This window comes from Xenia sp. Carnegie-2017, unplaced genomic scaffold, assembly GCF_021976095.1.
Source record: "Xenia sp. Carnegie-2017 unplaced genomic scaffold, XeniaSp_v1 HiC_scaffold_20, whole genome shotgun sequence".
NCBI lineage: Eukaryota > Metazoa > Cnidaria > Anthozoa > Malacalcyonacea > Xeniidae > Xenia > Xenia sp. Carnegie-2017.
The window spans coordinates 12,672,371-12,693,737 of NW_025813483.1; the positions used below are offsets into that span (position 1 = coordinate 12,672,371).

The 21,367-nt window shown below is 34.7% G+C and overlaps 2 protein-coding genes and 1 long non-coding RNA gene across 4 annotated transcripts; 2 read left to right on the forward strand and 1 right to left on the reverse strand.

Moving 5' to 3' along the window:
- The first annotated feature begins 524 nt into the window (after nt 1-524).
- Nucleotides 525-8,710, forward strand: LOC124442535 (dynein regulatory complex subunit 7-like). 2 transcript variants are annotated; one of them, XM_046993036.1, is made up of 18 exons: nt 525-706; nt 1,136-1,295; nt 1,443-1,568; nt 2,011-2,205; nt 2,669-2,827; nt 3,148-3,366; nt 3,678-3,797; nt 4,252-4,324; nt 4,414-4,542; nt 4,755-4,883; nt 5,070-5,133; nt 5,658-5,817; nt 5,954-6,169; nt 6,989-7,099; nt 7,333-7,443; nt 7,517-7,711; nt 8,205-8,344; nt 8,410-8,710. In XM_046993036.1, the coding sequence occupies exons 1-18, from the start codon at nt 636-638 to the stop codon at nt 8,489-8,491; spliced, it is 2,460 nt and encodes an 819-aa protein (XP_046848992.1). In that variant the 5' UTR covers nt 525-635; the 3' UTR covers nt 8,492-8,710. The 2 variants fall into 2 exon arrangements, with proteins under 2 accessions (XP_046848992.1, XP_046848993.1); XM_046993037.1 differs by lacking the exon at nt 1,443-1,568.
- On the reverse strand, nt 8,486-9,281 carry LOC124442537. The gene is made up of 2 exons (XR_006947279.1): nt 8,885-9,281; nt 8,486-8,806 (listed from the first exon to the last, which is right to left on the reverse strand). It is a non-coding gene; the product is annotated as an uncharacterized LOC124442537 (long non-coding RNA).
- A 97-nt stretch (nt 9,282-9,378) lies between these two features.
- On the forward strand, nt 9,379-16,417 carry LOC124441873 (centrosomal protein CCDC61-like). Its single transcript, XM_046992337.1, is given in 19 exon segments — nt 9,379-9,712; nt 9,827-9,909; nt 10,077-10,209; nt 10,212-10,248; nt 10,409-10,527; nt 11,340-11,359; nt 11,790-11,942; nt 12,448-12,528; nt 13,102-13,195; nt 13,283-13,326; nt 13,329-13,419; nt 13,672-13,699; nt 13,850-13,900; nt 14,230-14,339; nt 14,908-15,001; nt 15,093-15,159; nt 15,404-15,432; nt 15,910-15,959; nt 16,055-16,417. Coding segments are annotated over 19 exon segments (1,593 nt in total). The 5' UTR covers nt 9,379-9,531; the 3' UTR covers nt 16,183-16,417.
- Nucleotides 16,418-21,367: the final 4,950 nt, after the last annotated feature.

Genomic DNA, 21,367 nt, shown 5'->3' on the forward strand with positions numbered 1-21,367 from the left:
TTCAGTGGTGTAGCTAGTCCGATTATTTAATGATAAAGGTAATTATCTGAGATTTACATAGCATGAGCAAAAGTTGCGGATGAGGTACACTGGATACGCCAGGGTTTTGTAAATTACGTCATTGAACAAATTAATGACCTTGCATTACTTTCACAATAAAGTGTTGGTCCGTATCACACATATGGATAGAATAATTAAGTCAGAGAAAGATTAACTAACTGACGTGAAAAGTTTGGACCTGTAACTTTTCTCTTGGTTTCTGAAACTGTGCTACCGTGTAATTGGATATTTTTTATTGACTTATTAATCCTACGCTTTCTGTAAAGCCTCGGTCACACTGCCCCGATAACGATGCAAAAAAAATCGCTCGTTATTCAAACTCTTGTGTGCGGTCACATTGAAGCGATAACGATAACGGTTTATCGTTAGTATGTGACCATTGAATATCCTTGTAGTTTATCCTTATCGTTTATCATTATCGTCGAACAGTGTGACCCCGAGGCTTTACGGTGAGAGAAAAGTCATTGAGAAAAGTGTATGCGTTGCCATGGAAATATTCAATATGGCCGTCGTAATGTGTAAAGCAACGTCTTCTGTTTGGTTCGGAAAATAATGTAGAAATCCCTTTTTGTGACATGGACGAGTTTGAATCTCTTAAAAAGAAACTGGATAGTATATCGGCTACGGAATCTGATTTAATTTTAAGGTAAGATCTTTATTGAGTGTTTTTTTAATATTAAACTTTCATTAATTTATAGTTTAATGAATCATGGAGTTTTGCGTTTTCTTCGATGATATTTAGTACATTCTATCACTGCAGAGTGTGGCAGTAGCACAACGGAGAAATGTACTTCAATAAATTAACGTACATGACACCAGTGTACTTATAGCGCATTGCCAAGTGCCTGGGGAAATTTTGAAAACTACTCACATTGAAACGTGCGAAATTCATTAGCCAGTCTAGAAAGTATGCTTTTTTGCACACTGCAGATATTATTTTTACCTTATCTTTGCACACTCTGCAGTCAGGTAAAATAAATCAAAATAAATAGAATACAAACTCCAACAACATGGCTGAGTATCAATATCATTTTGAATTCGCATTTAATTACTTCGCGTGCTTGCTCCTTTTCAGGAAAGGGAAAGAGGATGACTTTCCAGAAAGTTACAAGACCAATACAGAGAAAGAAAAAATGATCTTATCGTGCTGTGAAAACTTTCGTCGACAGTTTGTACACTTGTTTCGTGACAGAAAGCCGCTTCTCTTATGTCCAATGAATGAAGCTGGAGTTCAGGTACGAATGATGTAGCTGTGAAATTGCCACTTGTACATTCCTAGATTTCATTGTATACTTTGGTCTTATAACTTAACAATACATATAAGATTATTGCTTTCTTCTAACGCCGAAGTTGTTTATTTCGACATTTTCTAAATTATGTAGAAATTTATTTGCACCACGATGCGGCCTACTCTACTGCCTTATAAAGAGTTGTACGACTATGATAGTTGTGCACAATTTGTTGCTGACTACATCACATTTGAAATTCTGGATCCCATCATTGACCTCGTAAGTTGAGGCCAACATTTATTGCTAGCACACGTAGTGTTGAATATTTTTCTTATCAATAATGTATAAAAAGGGAAGATTGAATGAAGCTCAGATATTTAGCACAGTCGTTTGGACAGTCATTTTTGTTTTAGTTAATTCGAACCTCCCTTAAGTGGATGTCTTTGAGAGCACTACCTAGTGTCTGCTTACGAGATTTATTTGCTTGTGAGTCTATGAAAGAGAGGTGATATTTTATTTGTTAAAATCCAAAAGCATTGACCGTATTCCGGAGGTGTCTGCTTACGAGAGTTGTCCGTATGTTGAGGACTAACAGCACTGTTCTTTAGAATTTTGAATTTCAAATTTCGATTTCTAAACTACCATGTAGTGCCAACATAACATTGAGAAATTTATGACTTTAGTAATTTGGCATTGTTCTGATTTGTGAATCCTCGTATAGCCATCAGTCATTGCTTCTCCTGCCACAACCATCAATCGTCAAAAAGGAAATTGTTTCGAGATGAGCATCGTGTTGTGCTCTTTGTTGATTGGTGCAGGGTACGATGCTTACTGTGTATGTGGCTATGCTACACGAGAAATTACATTGATGGATCAAACTAGAGATGCATGTCCGCTGTTGAAGTTGGAGAAGAAGGTTGGACAACGTTAAAGTCACTTATTAATTTTGCTAACATAAATTTAGTTGGACCACCAGTAAGTGGACATTGTTGGGACCCACGACTTGCTGTCCGATTACTGATAGTGTCCACTTACGTGAGTTTATATTGGTAAGGACCCGCTATCAGTGTCCACTATCACGAGAGGTATCCGTAAGTAGAGGTTCCACTGTATACAGCAATTTATACTTCAACTACAAGTCGTGCAGCTTTCCAATATTTTTTTCTCCGCATTCATGGACCACCAATATGTTGCTACGTTAAATCAAATGTTAAAATTTTCATGGAGTTGGTAGGCTGTTGATTTATCCCTTGAATGGTCTCAATGAAGGAATTCCCGCGCTGGTCAAAATTGATGGCCGTTCTTAATTCTTTTCTTTTAAAGAGTAGATTATTTCTTCACAGAGTCAGTATTTTATGAAGTAAGTTGTTAATGTTTAGGAAGCACCAAAGGAAAAGAAAAAAGAACCTGGGAAATACACGGTTAAACCACCAAAGGATCTCGTCAGCAAATTTGAAGCTAAGATTGCTGCGAAGATTAAAGAAGAAGAGGATGCATTGCAAAAGAAACTAATGAACGAAGAAGCTGCAAAGATCGCTGTAAGACAATACTTTCACTTCTTGTTACCAGCAGGTTTTACCTGGTTTCTTATATATACTATATTGTGACTGTTCTCATTCTTCGTTGTTCGTTATACATATGTATATATATTTTAGTTATATGAGCAGTGACATATTAGTTTTCTGTTATTCATCACTACCTTCATTCACACACCGCACTTATCCATTAGATGCATTGCACCAGCTTTGAATTGTTACGTTCTTTTTTCTAAATCGTTTTCAAGCAATCTGCAAAACATGGCGCTTTTGAAATCTCTTGCTCTTTGTGCGTCCACAATGTATTTTTTTTATTTTGAAAGGAACTAGAGAAGCCGCCACCTGATAAGCTTCGTGGCCTTAGATTCCATTGTTGGGTACTGGTTTTGTCTGGAAAACGTGAGATTCCAGAGAGTTTTTTTATTGAATCAACAACGGGTGAATCGTATCCTCTAAACTTTTCGGGATATCTTGGCGTGGAAAGTGTTTGGAACAACTTGAATTGTTGGGTGAATATGCAAGATTGTACAAAAGGTGTTATGGTGAGAGTTGAATTTATGGGAAAGGGAAAGGGATTATATTGTTTTAGTGAGCTTAAGATTTGTCGGGATGCTAAGAATTGTATTGAGGGAGATGAGTACAGTGTTGAAAGTCACCACTGAAAATATTTGAGGCTCCTATTACGTTAGGGGGCTTCAGATCAGAAAGTCTATTGTCTGTCTTTAAAACTGTCATTTCAATCCAGTTAGTTGTATAATTGGTATAGCTGTTCTTTGAATACTTGATGTAGCACTGAATAATCCTACGTCTTCCAATGTTTGTGAAAGATGCGTATTCAACTCTTCTCTCATAGGATATGACTTATGACCTTGGTGATGCCGTTAAGTGGGAGTTCGTGTTTCCCATTACAGATAAACCAGTTCTTGGGCTACCTCACTTAGACGATGGAAATATTTATTTGGATGACGAAGAGGTAAAAATAACGTTTTTTTCCTCTGCAAAGTATCTTCATGAAAAGAATCTTCTGTTTTTTAAACTTAATTACTTGTATTCTGACTATTCTCTAGTCTAGTTTTTTTGTCAGGAGTAATCTGATGTTAAAACATAGTCATACTCCAGTCTATAATATCTTCATCTCTAATGAAATGATGTTGAAACTTAAGTACATCAATATATATATATACTCTAGCCTAGTGTCTTTATCAGGAATTATCTTCTATTGAAACTTGTGTCCCGATATACACCAGTCTCGTTTCATTGGTAGAGCTTAGACGTTGAAAGTTGATTATTTATATACTTCAGTCTATAGTGTCTTCATCTTGCCAGTTCTCTTATGTCGAAACTTGAATCCTAAGTCTGTTTTCTACATCAAGAATGATCTTCTATTTAAACTTGGTTATTCATTTTACCTAATTATTCTCACAAAGGAACAAGATGAATTGAATAATGAGTTTGATCTGCCACCATCTTGGGTGGATGCCATGTACATATCACCTCAAGGTAAGAGACACACACTTCAACAAAGACAGAAAACATCAATTCATCAAATAAAAGGATTTTTCAGCATGCATGTACATTTCTTTGAACAGATTTCGAATCTAGGTGTCCGAAGGGCAAACGAACGATTCTGTATAAGAAGGCTAAACAGGAAATATTTCCCGACTATTCTAAGAAAGATGGCCTGGTTATGAAGCTTTCTTCATACGCTGATTACGAATGTAAGTCTTTCTTTGTCAGTTGTGTTTTTAAGATTTTAAACCTGGCGTATTAAACATGAATAGCGCTGTCCACTGCAAAGCGATGTCTTCCACCAACCTTGACTATCAACAGAAAAAATTTCTATTTCAATTTTTGCGTTGTTCTTATTTCAAAACAAAAGTTCAGTATTCTTTGTCTGGAATATAATTTGACCCAGTTCAATATTTTTAAGTAAAAGAACTTGTGGAGATGGCAGAAGACTACAAACATCGCGCAGACAAACTTGTAAGGAAGGTTTATAATCATAAAACTGGTACAATTACGGAATATTTCAGTCCTGGAAGACTTGATTGCCTTAAAGGTATTTACACCGGCAATTTCTGCTCCTTGCAACAGTGAACCCACTCGTAATTACCATGAAATAAGTACCATGTACTTGTATGGTAACCTGTACCTCCCTGTAATGCTACAAAGTAATCATTCCTGCTCGTTCGTGGTATAGGCTTGTTGAAATTGTTTCTAACGAAATTCTGATTTTTTTTCTTAGAGCATCGTTACCAATCGTCTTCACCGGGTCAGGAGGCTGATAGAACGATGTACTTTTACTCAAGGTGCTTAAACATTTTTTCCACCTTTGTTTAGTGATTGACTGACTTGAACTCATTTGATGTAACTTGCACGAATGCAATACAAACAGCTCGGAAACTTTAAACATTGCTTTTGAAGTTTAAACAACTGTGCGAGCACTTGAAAATCTATTGTGATATATCTGCTTCTTGTTCTGCTAGTCGTTTGGTATTTTTTATGTACTTTTTATGCAAGTCCTTGGGTATTTTTAATGTTCTTTTTTTTGATGTAAAGTGTCATGTCACATCCTGAAAATTTGAATTTCTCCTGAGACTCGAGAGTCTAAAAAGAACAAGACTGTATTATCTTGTACATCTTATCAACACATAGTCTTTTATTCGTATTTTTATCTATTTAATAAATGATCTCGTATAACTCCATTGTTATACGAGATCATTCTAAACATTACATTGTCTCGTGTAACATTACATTGATATTAGTTTCATTTTAATTGTAATGTGAAGTTTGATCTCATATATATGCTCCACTAACTTTGTAATTTTAACAGTGCGAGGATTGATGGACTGGAAAAACAAGAAGAGACCCCCACAGAAATGATGCAAAGCTACAGGACCAGGGACGATTATTTATATTACCGTCACGTGACATTTAGTCCACGAACAAAGGAGTTTGGTCCAACTCAACAAAACCATTACAGACATGTTGTTGTAAGTTATAACTCTAGAAACATCACCACGAAACTTTGCCTTTTCAACAAGTTTATGATACTCATTTCACTTGCGTACATGACATGCGTACATGAATTATTCAGTTTGTGTTTTATGAGAGGCATCCCCCCCCTAGAAAATCATCGAGAAGTTTCATCGTAACCTTACAAAGAAAGCCGATGATGATGTTGCTGAACGACTGTTCCTGTTGTCTGAAGAGAGAATAAGTTTGGTATTCCATCTGGAGGAAGACAGAGTGACAGCTTCAACACGTGACTTTGTTAAACCTGCCTACACCGACGACAAAAATGATTCGTTTATCATGACGCCTGACATGACGACGACATTTCAGGTTTGTCACATATAAAGTCTCAGTTTGATGCAATTTTTGGGTTTTTTTTTTGTAACCGGTCTTTTACTATTTTCAAATGAAATATTTCTAATATGAAAATACCTTTAAAGTTTCATAAAAACTTGCAAACAACAGCTTAATGATGTGAGCAGTCATTCCTGTCCTACGATAATCACGAAGGTCTTCCCGTCAGCCCTCGAGTATGGGCTGGCCACAAATCTAAAATGTCATTTTTTTTTCGATTTATTTTTTGGACTCTTTCGCTTTTCGTTGTGTTGCTTTTAGCCCCCTATCGACAACGATAGGCTATCGTGCTGTCTTAAATGTAGACTCAATCGCTCATACTTGTAAAAAGAAACTCAAGCCGTTCATTGTGCTTGTAAAATGTATGTAGTCTTAAAAAAATCGATGCGTTTCTTGTGTTCACCTTGATGATTGCCACAGGAATTTCGAAATCTGTGCGTGACAGAAAAATGTTTCTCGTCTGATGTGAATTTAACAATCATCACAACATTCATAATCTCATTCGACCGAAATTCATCATTGAAAATCATAACTCAGTAAGTCGTCTTTAACTTGCGTTTTTCAGCAAGTAAATAGAAGAAAAACTACTCTTAACTGTCTATGACAGTATCACCATTGTCAGCAGGCATGTGCACACACAGAGTACGTGCCCATTTTTCAAAGAGGTCAAACTTTTGCCGGTTTTGTAGTTTTTATTTGATTTTGAATTCGGTTTGGTGAATGTTTCTTGTTTGTTTTCGCTAAATAAACGTAGCATTACGAATGAAAAATTAACCATTGCCGCGCTTTAACCAGGTAGATCCACTTGAGAAACCCAAGAAGAATCTTACTGTGTACAATATGTTGCTGTCATTAATGAAGGCTGAAGAAGAAAGTATCTCCCAGATTAGATCTATGGAGGACGAGGTACACTCACTGCCTTAAGGTTCCTTGAAGGAATCTTTGTGATTTAACCATACGTATATAGCTTGGCCTTGTCAAGTGACTAAAATCTTGATACAAGTGTTAGCCAAATTATTCTTCTTCAGCATCGTTCTCAGCGGCCCAAACTATTTTTGAAAGTCGTGATTCTTTGTTCTTATCTTTTATATTGTATCGTGAAATAAACCACTCTCTTGTAAAATCTTATGCGTTATCAGGTGAAAGAGATTCTTAAAGACAGAGCGTTGGAAATGACTTCTTGCCCATTAACCATCTCCGTCTACGATACAGAACGAAACGAAAAGGCAAAATTACACAGACAGGAACTTGTATGATAAGTGGAAATCTTTAAGGTGTGTTGTTATTTCCAGATCATTGATTATCCCTTCTTACTCACTGTAGCAACGCAAGGCAGAGGAAGAGGCAAAGAAGAAACACGAAACGGAAATGGATTACCTCGCACCATTTCTTGCACAGATAGGTAACCCAAGTCAACTGAGTCGGGCTGAGGCGTATAAACTGAAGGAGGAGTGTCTACAAGATTTGAAGCAGAGATTGATCGATAGAGCTAATCTCATTCAAGCTCGATTCGAGAAGGTAATGCAAGCTTGCTTTATAGTTACAAGTCAATAACTCGCAACAAATTTACTTCGAGAAGTTAGCTTCGTAGTGCATGCAGTTAGAATTATCTTGAAATCAATAAGGTCCGCTTTAAAAGGCAGAGATGTAATTTGCCACAAGATCAACTTGGAACTCTTTCGAGTTCCGACTCGCTGTCTTAAAAGGTCAGCTGAAAACAAAGCTAAATTTCAGCATGATCCTGCAGTAAGACGGAGCAATATTGTTTCATGATCATCGCAAAAACTATTGTTTTGAAAGTGACTGAGTGAAGTCATGCAGAAGTTGGATTTTCTTAATCCTCTTGCACCTTTAGGTCTCTTTGTTAATTTTGATACACAGTAACTGTTTTGAAAGTGACTGAGTGAAGTCATGCAGAAGTTGGATTTTCTCAATCCTCTTGCACCTTTAGGTCTCTTTGTTTATTTTGATACACAGTAACTCACCTACTGTTTTCATTGGCAACAAACAGGAGACTCACGAACTACAGCAGAAACAAGCTTGGTATCAACAAAATCAGATTTCAATGACAAAAGAAGATGAAGATGACTATTTAACATATTGCAGCGAAGCAATGTTTAGAATTCACATACTGGAGCAAAGATTGCAAAGGTTAATGTCTGTCTGGAGTGTGGTTATCTGAGGGTGAGAAACTGATTCATAATCTTTTCATTTAGACACAAAGAAATGGCTCCACCAAAGTACATGCAGCTGGAACACAAGTTACGCACAGACCCTCGTTTGGCAGACTACTTTTAAAGCGTTTTGCTCATTTTTTATTGTAAAAATTATATTTATTGTACATTGTAAGCATTTTTGTCATTACATGGACTTTGGATTCAAAAGTTCCTGTCAGAAACATTCATTTACTGGAGGTTTCACCAAGCATTTGTGTGCCATTATCTTTAATCTATTTTGTAGTAGAAAGCAAGTTTTGGATTAATGCAAAGCTGGACTAAAGAAATATGTTTTCCTTGACAGATGTCTTCAGTCTTCATTTGATGGTTTAAAACCTTCCGTGTACAACTTCTTTTTGTATTCTTGGTAAATTCTTTTCTGATCAAAATGCTTTACCTTTAATAATGACATTGAACATATATGTGTTTGGACAGGAGGGGATAAATATGAAAACAATGATTTGTGTTCACTTACCCAAGATGGAAGGCAGGATTTCTCAAATATTTTTCTCAACTCTTCACAAACTTCTGTGTTTTCGAGATTTTTATCTCTACATTCATAGTATCTATCTCTTGCTGCGTAACATACTCTACGAGAATTGGCATTTGGCGCTGGCATTTATTTAAAAAATTGAACTGTCAATTGTGAACAATTCAATCAATGTAAAGTAAATTAAAGTTACAGGCTTACAGCACAATTACTTGACATGCCCCCCGTCCAGCAATTTAGAATTTACGGGCACTGCCCTGCCGCCAGACCAGGGCCATCAGCCATATAGCCATGTAAAACTTTGTATAATGCTTGGGACTGTTTGCAGAGAATTACAGTTGCATAGAAATGGTTAGAAATCTATCTTAGATTAACTGTTTGAAAATCTAAGTAAAAGAATGTCATTTTCATTATAAGGTTTGGTTCCCAATCCCACTTATTCAGGCTCGGCTGCAGCTTTTGAGCGCCATATTTAAAAATACAAAGTACTTTGTTGTTTCCGAAAAATCCAAAAGGTTTTGCATTGTGCTCGATACTGCTGCATCCTTGTTTTTTGTTGTCTTCAAAGCTAAAGTAAAGAAGACTTGTCAAGAGTTATTTTGTGATCAGAGAGGATGTCTTAACGAATTATAATGTCGTCAAAATCTCAACGAGAAAAAATGACAGAGGGAAATTTCGGCAGTTTGTCTGCAAGACATATATTCCATGGGATCGAGTATGTCGTTAGCATGTTTTTAAGAGACGAACATGTGATTCTCGAGGCAGAGGACAGACTCACTGCTGATCAATGGCGGGCAGAGTTCGATGCAAGATGTAAGCTATGAATGTTGATGTTTTTAAGCGTTGTGTTGATATTTAATGTAAATTAGCCATTGACATTCAGTGATACCAAAATTTCCGTGCTGTTTTGATTCTTTTGCACTGCAGATATTGAAGATTTAACCCACAAAACGGGAAACTTTAAGCAGTTCAAAGTGTTTATCAACATGTTGGAATCTGCAATAAATAAGGTAATTTGAAGTTGATGAAATATGAGTATGGATAGGTGAAAAGACCTTCGTTGAGGTATTTCTCATTCCGAGGAAATTTGCATGCCTTTCTCTCATTGCTATAAATGAACATGGCTGTCAAATGGAAATTTTGAATTTTTTAAGCAATCAGCACTTTTCTATTTTAGGACTCGTCAAGCGTTAGTCTTGATCTTCTGACATATGCAGATTTGCAGACTCTACGCAATCAGAAACCTGGAGTAGGGACGGCAAATATTCCTGGAGCCAGAGCTATCTCTCAATTAGCTACTAAGCGTTATCTCTTTTGACTTACACTGTGGAATTTGATCGGGTGCGTTTGTCTTGGACCTGCTGCCTGCTTGTCAAAGTTCAACATCTCAAAAATATTCTTGCTTCTCAGTGCAGCCAACTAATGCCCTCCCAGTCTACTTGAGCATTTCCTTGCAGTGTATCCTCAATTATAATCATTTACTCATGTTTTGTCAATGACATCCTTTAGGATCCATTATCCTCTTCCATTACCCTATGCTGGTAAACCAGATCCAGTTCATTTGCAAGATGTGAATAGAAAGCTGAAAGAAGAGATAAAGAATTTGAAAAACCAACTTGCTAGGGAAGGTCATAGTTATCAAGCCTAAAAAGAAACAGAAACAGTGAGTACAATTTTCACTTGTATAATGTTAAATGTAGGATTAGTGATTATGTGACTCTAGATTGGAATCAGTGTGTAAATTAACATGTAATTTGCACATAGTTTTGGCTAGAATGAAAACAATTGCACATCACTTTTTCAAACGATATGCAAAAAACGTCTTTATTGATTACTACCACATAAATTGAGGAAAGTTTTCAAGCTTAATCTTAACTGATCTTTACTTTATAAACAAGTGCGCTGCACGACATTAAAATCCATTGGCACAATGTCATCAAATTCAAAGACGTTGTCACTGAGACTGGAAGTCTGCCAACAGTCACACATGGTGTTTATATGCTTATGACAATAGGGGTGTAATACATTATTAATGTCAATTTTCCATTTGCATTGTTTTGTAAACCGTTACGTAATGTTTTTGGCATCATAACTATTTTGAGTATTTTCAGTAAAATCAGGAAACATTTTGATTTTGATTTTAAAAGACGACAAAAAACTTAAATAACCCAAATTTTAAAATAAACCAAAGGGAATTTTGATTTTAAATAAGCCTAACGTGACAAAAAGAAGCCAAATTTGGCTCAAAATATTAAGCCAAACTGGCAAACATGTTCAGCCATACTTTTTTGCTTTTACATATTGCTTGTAATATGACATAAATATGATGTTTTTATCGTAAGTAAACATCAAGGATGTTACTGTTAATAATCAGGCAAAAGTATATTCGGTTATTCTTTTCGCTTCTGTCTTTCTTGCCATTTTCGTCGAAAGGTTGCAGCTACCAGCAAAGTTAATACAGTAAAAAAATGGATGGAAACATCAAATGCTGACTCGTTTGATTACTAGGATGATGGCCAAGTGGTGAATTTATTGCGTTGTAAAGTTTGCACAAAAAAAAAGAGGAGAGAACAACATGCGAAAAAGTTTTCTCTCATACATTTGTAACTGGATCTGCGGTTCTAACGAAAAACACTGTCGTAAATCATATGAATTTATGCACGTTTGAAAATACTAATTTAGCAATTAGCGCTATATAATAATTAACGTAATATTGATTTGATTATGCCTCCAGAGAAACACTTTTGTCAAAAATTGCACATCGTTTTTTTCTGAACTAATTCGCACACTGCAAATTGGAATGCTAACTAAATAACTATTTAGGCATCATTTGATTTCAAACATAAATATTTAGAAATGCTTTAATAAAATTATCAATGTATTTTGACAGCATTTGATGATTTTTAGATTGGACAATCTCCTAAACGAGAAGGAAAATCTTCAACGAGAATATAACGCCTTTCAACGTGAGATGAAACACTCCAGTGTTGCTGATACAAGTAAAGAGATCAGAGTCCTCAAGAAAGTCATCAAGAATCTAGAGGTTTGCAGAAGGAAATTAGATCATTCTTACTCAGGTTGCATTATGTTTGAAGGACAAAACATTTTTTCGAACCCAAGGTGGACATGCAGTACCAGAAAGTAAATAATATAAAAGCGTACCATGTTAAGCTCTCTGGTCATCAGTGGCCGTGCAAAGGGGGGGCCTGCAGGGCATGTCCCACTAAAACATTTTTGTGCCCCTAAAGCCCCCATTAAAGCTACAGCGATGATCTTTAGCTCATCTTAAAGCTGTTGTTGAGCTCTTTTGAACGAGCTGAAGATCATCTCCATATCACCTTAGGAGATAGGATCTGTGTATTAACTGTAATATTCTAAAGTATTAGGGCTACAGACATAATCTTTGTCACATATTCAACCTGTCTATATATTTGTAATGACGTCATTGTGATCATGAAAATTGCAAATGAAAATAATTGTCCAAATTCACCAATGGTATTTGGAGCAAGTGTGAAACAATTTACAATAAACAAGTTTCAATACTTCAGGGAGATTTGTTGAAGGAAAAGTCAAAATTCCAGAAGATCTTAAGCAAGAAAGCACAGGAGAATCGTGATTTACTTGACGAGGTTTGTTCTCAAATACATGGATCAAATACTTGATTTGTATTATATCTTGTTTATGTTCAATATCCATCGTCTGGATGGTTAGGTGTTGACTCGGTTAAACTAAGCTGAGTGCCATGGAGTGCAGGCTCATCTTTAAACCAGCTACTTAAGAACATGACCACCACTAGTCTGCACCTGATGACACCACTTATGGTGGAAACAAGAAAATAAGTTTTCTGCTTACGTAACGCGATGCTACTTGCCAGTGGCGAGTCTAGGGTTAGGTCAAAATAACTTATAGAAACTCATTTCAAGTTCAGAATACTTTTGTTACAGTTCTGTTGGTTAGAAATTTGAGACGAAAATTTATGGCTAAAAAAGTCCCAGTAGGATTGAGTCCAAACTATTTTAAAATGGAAATATGTTTTAGTGTAAAGTATTCTCACCTAAGCCCTGGATCCCGCTATTGCTAATTTTGTATCCTGTTATTGCAGTACTTCATGTTACAGACTGGCGGTCTCGTGTCCAATTCCTCTTTTTCCCTTGCACGTTAATCTCGGTTATCGCTTAATTTCATTTTATATAATTTTTTAGTTGAAAGAAGCTCGTGCTAACGAACGGAATTTACGAGCAAGATGTCGAAATCTAACAAATGAGCTTGCGTTATTGAAAGACAAAGGTAAAATCAATATTGACTTCATATAATGTGTGTTTTTTTCGACACTTATTTACGCTGTGTATTCTTCTTCTGTTTGACTACACTACCACTATAGACGCACGCCTTCTGGAGGATCTGTCAACAGAACATCGTCTGCAAAGAAGGAAATGTTGTTGCTAGACGTCGAACCTTATCACAAGAACGCAAAGTGACACCTCAAACACGTCGTCAAACACGCAGTCCTTCACCAATAGGTTGGTATATTTATAACTTTCGTAAAGAATTTTGGCACAACGCATGTGTATATATGTATATATATATGTTGGCTTGAAATGGTTAGCTTGGTAGCTCAACAGGTAGAGCGGCGGACTAGTGTCCCGAAGGTGCGAGTTCAAATCTTGTCCAAGTCACATGTTTTTCATGTTATAAAAAAACCGTGTTAGGATTAATATTATGTATTAAAAGGGCTAGTTTGACGATATGTGTTTATTTTTGTATCTACACAGGAGATGTTCCACGATTTGATCCTACTGCGTATCCTTTATGTACCCACATGCTCCCCGTGTTTAAGTTTAGTGAATCCATGTCAAATATTTGCTCGATGTTTTTAGATTTATCAGTATATGACTAGTAGCCATTGTAGACAGTTGTTTTGTCGTTGTTTTTTTTGACTGACTTTTAAAGCTACGTGAAAGAAAAACAACGAAAGTTGAAAGAAGCAAGAGAAGCCCGAAGGTTAGGAAAATTTGGGATATACTCCGATCTATAAATAGGAAACAATTTTTGTTTTGCTACATTTGAATTTCTCTGAAAATCAAACTCTTTTTTTCTAACTTTAGCTGTCTTAATTTGATACATTCACACGTTTTAAAATTGTTTCATTATGTATTGAAGTGAAGAAATTAAAAATTTAACAAAACAATTGTTTTCTAAACTGTGGATTTAGCTGTTTGAAGAAGTGAAATAATTTTTAGCACTTTGCTTATTTAAGATTTAAAAAATGTAGTTAATATTTGCAACATGATTATCTTTTTTTTACAAACAACGGTCGCAATTATTTTTAGTCGAAGTCGCACTCGCTCTGGCTCAAAACCACATCGACGTGTCAGGTCTATATCATCAGAACGTGGTTCTACGAAAGATCTTCGTCCAAGAATATCAGATCCCAATAAAAGTATGCACTGTGTTTCATAAATAGTGTAATGTCCACAGTAGAGCATTTCATAAATAGTGTAATGTCCACAGTACAGAATTTCATAAATAGTGTAATGTCCACAGTACAGAATTTCATAAATAGTGTAATGTCCACAGTAGAGAGTTTCATAAATAGTGTAATGTCCACAGTACAGAATTTCATAAATAGTGTAATGTCCACAGTACAGAATTACATAAATAGTGTAATGTCCACAGTACAGAACTTCATAAATAGTGTAATGTCCACAGTACAGAATTTCATTTGCTTTTTTCTGTGATCAATAAGAGATTGAAAAAGGAGGCCATGTTAGTGCTCCAAATGAAAGAATTTCATTAATTTTTTTTATGATTGATACATCGAATGGTGGCAGTTATAACATTAGATTTATCTATTATATAACGTTAGATTAAATGATGGCAGTTATAACATAATGTGAAACCATGTAAAATTTCTCTATACATCCTTTAAATAAGTTCATGTTATGTTGTGCTGAATGACAAATATGAAGGACATGAATGCTAGGTATTTTTTTGTTTTTATTTTTTAGTCTATCGCACATCATCTTTGAGTAGCATAGGTAGTAGGCGATCATCTGGCTCCTTAGGTCGCCCTGATAACAACGGGAGACGCAGAAGATCTGGGTAAGTACCCAATCTCTTCCCTCCTTGTGAAATTATTTTTTCTAAGGACATAAGAAATATTCTAAATCGATAATGTCCATTTATATTTTAGCTCACAACAGCGTGTGGTTCGTCGTCGATTTGGATCAGATGCGTCTTCCGGTGAAGGTTCCGATGCGGTAGGAAGTTTGACTCGCGCTATTTGTAATTAAGTTGAAAAAAAAGACATAACTTGTTCTGTTGTTAAGACTTATATGTTAATATAACAAAATACGTGTGGTTCTAAAACACATTTTCCAACTACTATTCTAATTTCACAATCTGATGAAGTTGTTCAGACAGTCTACAGAGTTATCTCGTTAAAGACAGTAAACATGTGTTTATTTAATTGCGTGTCTTCATAAAGCATGTTATTTTTTACAGGAGGATCGTAGAAAATACATCAGAAGAATGTATCTTTTTGCTTGCTTTAATTCCACTACAAAGATAGATCGTTTCATAAGTGTTTTGTTGTATTTCGGTTGTGATATCGGGGATTGCTGTTTTTGACAGTTTTCTCTTTAAGTTACATTTCATCTAACTAAAATAGCCAAGAACAAATATTTAATCAGCTATAAAGACGATATTTTTAACTCGACTGCACGCGGAAGCATATCAAACTATTTTCTTTTATCTCAAACTCATCATATTAATTTTGTTAGCATATACAGTTCAAGTCGATGATTGATTGAGTGTTAATTTTGATTGATTTCATTGAGAAACTATGAGATAAATAGCAATAGTAGTTTGTTAGACAATATGTATATATGTGTTTTATGTAAAGAACTCTGGGCAAAGCTGAGATGTATAAAATGAACTTGGGGACACTGTTACATTGGTATTATTAATTACACCGCAGAGGGAGATGGAATTACTTTCTTAACATGAAGTCCAAGGTATTCCAGCACACCGCAAGAGTTAAAACGAAGAACAAAAGAAGGTAGGCAGAAATCTTTCTAATGGCGCCATTCTATCATCACGATTCATTGATTTTATCGGAAAAAAACAGCTCGAACAAGTTTTCTCTTTTCTTAGCCAGTAAAAAACGAGACAATTCGCTGAACAGATCTGTGGAAATCTCGGAAATCGATGCGAGACTTAACGCATTACAGAAATACATGAGAATATGGATTGAGAGAATCTTCAATTGTTACTTCCGATAAGTGCTACTTTCATAAATGCTGTCTATTTTAATCATATATAAAACTTTAAATGATATTGATGCGTATATAGCTACATTTTATATAATAAGGATACCGAGAACTTACTTAGTCATAAATGAGATTTTTAAACTGTTATTGCTTCACTTTCTTTGTATATAGTTCGTAAAAATCAATATTTATAGTTGGTATTAATTAAATAATTCCTTTTACAACCAATAAACATTTTAAATGTGTACATATAACCTAATAAAATTTAAATTTAATTTGAATGTGTATTTTAATAGTTACACAACTTACAACCTAAATGTTACATGATGACTTACATGTAATTTGCTGTCGTAATTTGTGGGAACAGTACATTTAAAGATTTTATTATTTGAATTAATAGTATTTTCCATTCTTCGATTCTTTATCTCATCTACAGTTTTGGCTGTGCCTTTTAATCATTGACATTTATTTTGTAGCTTTAGGACTCACGCGTAAACAAGAAGCAACAAAGAAGAAAAATTACGTGCTGTTAATGGTTAGAGTTAGCATAAAGGACCAAAAAAACTATCTCCTGAGGTTTTTACTGAAACATTCTCATTTTAAACTTCTATTTTATCTTTGTCTCTCGTTCCAATATCGGCCTTTTACAATGTTGCATACAATCTGAAATTCATCCACGAAAGAATTCTTATTCTACTTTACATTAGAGCCTAAAGTTTGTGTATCTAACATCAATCTCATAGATGTTTTATGGAACTTGGCTACAGACCTGTACAGGTTTTGAGGTGGGTCGTTTGATTGGGCAAAGTTGAATATCGTTTTAAAGACCGTAAACACCATGTTGAATGGAAAAAGTAATAAGATAATAGTTCTTAATCGATCTGTTTTACACACAGAAAACTAACCCAATAGTTCTGAAAGAACTGTTATTAAACTAAACGACACCATTCATTTTAGCAGACTACTCCTTAGATGTCAACGTCTGCTGAATGAAAATTTAAAATCTCTAACGATATTTATAATGTCAAGAAAGAGTAGAGATGACGTAGCTACAATTGGGTTAGTTGCTTATGTAGATCATATATACCAGCTGGGTGTACTTCACCTTCTTTTTCCAAGCGTCTACTATAGTCGTTTGCATGAAAATGCGTGAACTACAGTCTTTTGCATGAAAATGCGTGAACTATAGCCTTTTGCATGAAAAATCAGAAATTTAACTTTGCATGAAATCTCAGAACAATAAGTCTTTCCATAAATTCGTGAACTATAGTCTTTTCCATAAAAATTCGTGAACTATAGTCTTTTGCATGAATATTCGTGAACTATAGTCTTTCCCATGAAAAATCGTGAAATTTAGTCCTTTGCATGAAAAATCGTGAAATTTAGTCCTTTGCATGAAAATTCGTGAACAATAGTCTTTTGCATAAAAATTCGTGAACTATAGTCTTTTGCGTAAAAATGCGTGAATTATAGTCTTTTCCATGGAAATGCGTGAATTACAGTCTTTTGGTGAAAATACGTGAACTATAGTCTTTTCCATGAAAATGCGTGAATTATAGTCTTTTCTATGGAAATGCGTGAATTATAGTCTTTTGGTGAAAAATTGTGAAATTTAGTCCTTTGCATGAAAATTCGTGAACAATAGTCTTTTCCATAAAAATTTGTGAACTATAGTCTTTTGCATGAATATTCGTGAACTATAGTCTTTCCCATGAAAAATCGTGAAATTTAGTCCTTTGCATGAAAATTCGTGAATAGTCTTTGCATAAAATTGCGTGAACTGTTCTTGCATGAAAATGCGTGAACTATAGTCTTTATGAAAATGTGAACTATAGTCTTTTGATGAATGCGTGAACTATAGTTTGCATGAAAATGCGTGAACCTTTGCATGAAAATTCGTGAACTGTAGTCTTCCCATGAAAACCGTGAACTATAGTCTTTGCATGAAAATTCGTGAATAACGTCTTGCATGAAAATTCGTGAACAATAGTCGCATAAATATTCGTGAACTATGGTCTGTGCATGAAAATGCAGAACAATAGTCTTTGCATGAAAATTCGTGAACATAGTCTTTCCATAAAAATTCGTGAACTATAGTTTTGATGAAAATGCGTGTCTTTTAGTGAAAATGCGTGAACTATAGTTTTTGCATGAAAACGCATGACTATATTCTTGCATGAAAATTCGTGAACTATAGTCTTTGCATGAAAATGCGTGAACTATAGTCTTTTGCAAAGAAAGTTGGTGAACTATAGTCTTTCCATGAAAATTGTGAATTATAGTCTTGCATGAAAAGCGTGAACTATAGTCTTTTGCATGAAAATGCGAATTATAGTCTTTGCGGAAAATGCGTGAACTATACTGTTTTCCAGAAAATGCGTGAATTTATGAAAAATGCATGAATTATAGTCTTTGATGAAAATAAAGTGAACTATAGTCTGTGATATGCGTGAATTATAGTCTTTGTGAAAATGTGAATTATGGTTCATTGAAATGTGAATTATAGTCTTTTGGTGAAAATACGTGAACTATAGTCTTTTCCATGAAAAATGCGAATTATGTCTTTCATGAAATGCGTGAACTATAGTCTTTGGCGAAAATCGTGAAATTTGTTCTTTGAATTTATTGTGAACAATAGTCTTCCATAAAAAATTGTGAACTATAGTCTTTTGCATGAAAATTCGTGAACTATAGTCTTTTCCCATGAAAAATCGTGAAATTTAGTTCATGAAAATGCGTGAACTATAGTTTTGATGAAAATGCGAACTATAGTCTGCATGAAAATTCGTGAACTGTAGTCTTTCCCATGAAAAATCGTGAAATTTAGTCCTTTGCATGAAAATTCGTGAACATAGTCTTTGCATGGTTCCAGAACAGTCTTTGCATAAATATTCGTGAACCATGGTTCATGCAAAAAAAAAGTGAACAATAGTTCGCATGAAAATTCAGGAATTATAGTCTTTGCATGAAAATGCGTGAATCCGCATTGCCAGAAAAACGTGAATTATAGTTCTTGGTGAAAATGCGTGAACTATAGTTCAGATGAAAATGCATGATTATAGTCTTTGCATGAAAATTGTGAACTATAGTCATGAAAATGCGTGAACCATAAAGTCTCAAGAAAGTTGGTGCAATTATATTTCTCCATGAAAAATTGTGAATTATAGTCTTTATGAAAATGCGTGAACTATAGTTCTTTTCATGAAAAATGCGTGAATTATAGTCTTTTGCGGGAAAACGCGAACTATACTTTTTTCCATAAATAACGTGCGATTATAGTCTTATGAACGATGAATTCATAAGTCTCAGATGAAAATGCGTGAACCATAGTCTGCATAAAACGTTCACCAGTTCTTTGCGAAATGTGTGAATTATAGTTTTCCATGGAAATGCGAATCACATTTTGGTGAAAATACGTGAACTATAGTTCCATGAAAATGCGTGAATTATTTTCGAAAACGCGAATATAGTCTTTGTGAAAATCGGAAATTTAATTCCATGAAAAATTCGTGAATAATAGTCTTTCCATTTTTTCGTGAACTATAGTCTTTGCATGAATATTCGTGAACTAGTCTTCCTGATGAAAATCGGAAATTTAGTCTCCAAATGAAAAATTCGCAACAAAAGTCTTTGCATGTACCAGAACTATATGCAAAGGCGTGAACTAAGTCTTTTAAGTCGTGATCCAGTCTTTGCATGAAAAATGTGAACTGTATTCCTGAAAAATCGTGAAATTTAGTCCTCAGATGATGCATCAAGAATAATAGTTTGCATGAATTCAGAACATAGTCTTTGCATAAATATTCGTGACCATGAGTCTCAGATGAAAATGCGGAACAATAGTTCACGCATTATACTCAGAACAATAGTCTTTCCATAAAAATTCGTGAACTATGGTTTTTGCATGAAAAATGAAGCGAAGTCTTTCAGAAAATGGCAACCTAAAGTTCTTTGGCATGAAATGACTATAGTTCGTTAGAAATTGTGAACTATAGTTTTCCATGAAAATTCAGGATCCTAGAATTTTGCATACGTGAACTATAGATGAAAATGCAGGACTATAAATCTCTTTGCAAGAAAGTTGAGGTGCTATAAAACTTTTCCATGAAAATTCTCGTGAATTATAGCATGAAAAAAAAAGTGAACTATAGTTCTTTTAGCAAGAAAATGCGGAATTATGTCTTTGCGGAAAATGCGTGAACTATACTGTTTTCCATAAAAAGGTGAATTATAGTTTTAGTGAAATGAATTATAGTTTTTTTGCATGAAAATGCGTGAACTATAGTCTTTAGATATCGTACCTTTTGTGAAAATGCGTGAACTATAGTCTTTGCATTAAATGCGTCACCTGAATTTTTCAGGTTCATGAGACAATTGCTTAAATTGTCCAGCAAAGTGCGAAGATCATATCTTCATTTAAAAAGAGACAATAGTTCACGAATTTTCATGCAAAAGACTATAGTTCACGCATTTTCACCAAAAGACTATAATTCATGCATTTTCATGCAAAACAGTATATTTCGCGCATTTTCATGCAAAAGACTATAATTCACGCATTTTCATGCAAAAGCTTATAGTTCACGCACTTTTATGCAAGAGACTATAGTTCACACATTTTCATGCAAAAGTCTATAGTTCACGAATTTTCATTCAAAAGACTATAGTTCACACATTTTCATGCAAAAGACTATATTTCACGCAAATTCACCAAAAGACTATAATTCACGCATTTTCATGCAAAACACCATAGTTCACGCATTTGCAAAAGACTACACCACTTTTCATGCAAAGACTATAATTCACGCATTTTCATGCAAAAGACTATAGTTCACACATTTTCACCAAAAGACTATAATTCACGCATTTTCATGCAAAAGATCATCACGCATTTTCATGCAAAAGACTATAGTTCACGCATATTCACTAACAAGACTATAATTCACGCATTTTCATACAAAGACTATATTTCACGGAAATTCACCAAAAGACTATAATTCACGCATTTTCATGCAAAAGACTATAGTTCACGTATTTCTACAAAGACTATAATTCACGCATTTTCAAGACTATAGTTCACGCATTTTCACCAAAAGACTATAATTCTTAATTTTCATGCAAAAGACTATAGTTCACGCATTTTCACAAAAACTATAATTCACGCATTTTCATGCAAAGACTATAGTTCACGCATTTTCAT

What these genes read in the sequence shown, in the direction of transcription:
- LOC124442535 (XM_046993036.1), top strand. Translation starts at nt 636, where the DNA reads ATGGACGAGTTTGAATCTCTTAAAAAGAAACTGGATAGTATATCGGCT. An exon ending in TTTATTTGGATGACGAAGAG is followed by an intron (nt 3,798 to 4,251) that starts GTAAAAATAACG and finishes ATTCTCACAAAG; the next exon opens with GAACAAGATGAATTGAATAA. An exon ending in TTAGATCTATGGAGGACGAG is followed by an intron (nt 7,100 to 7,332) that starts GTACACTCACTG and finishes ATGCGTTATCAG; the next exon opens with GTGAAAGAGATTCTTAAAGA.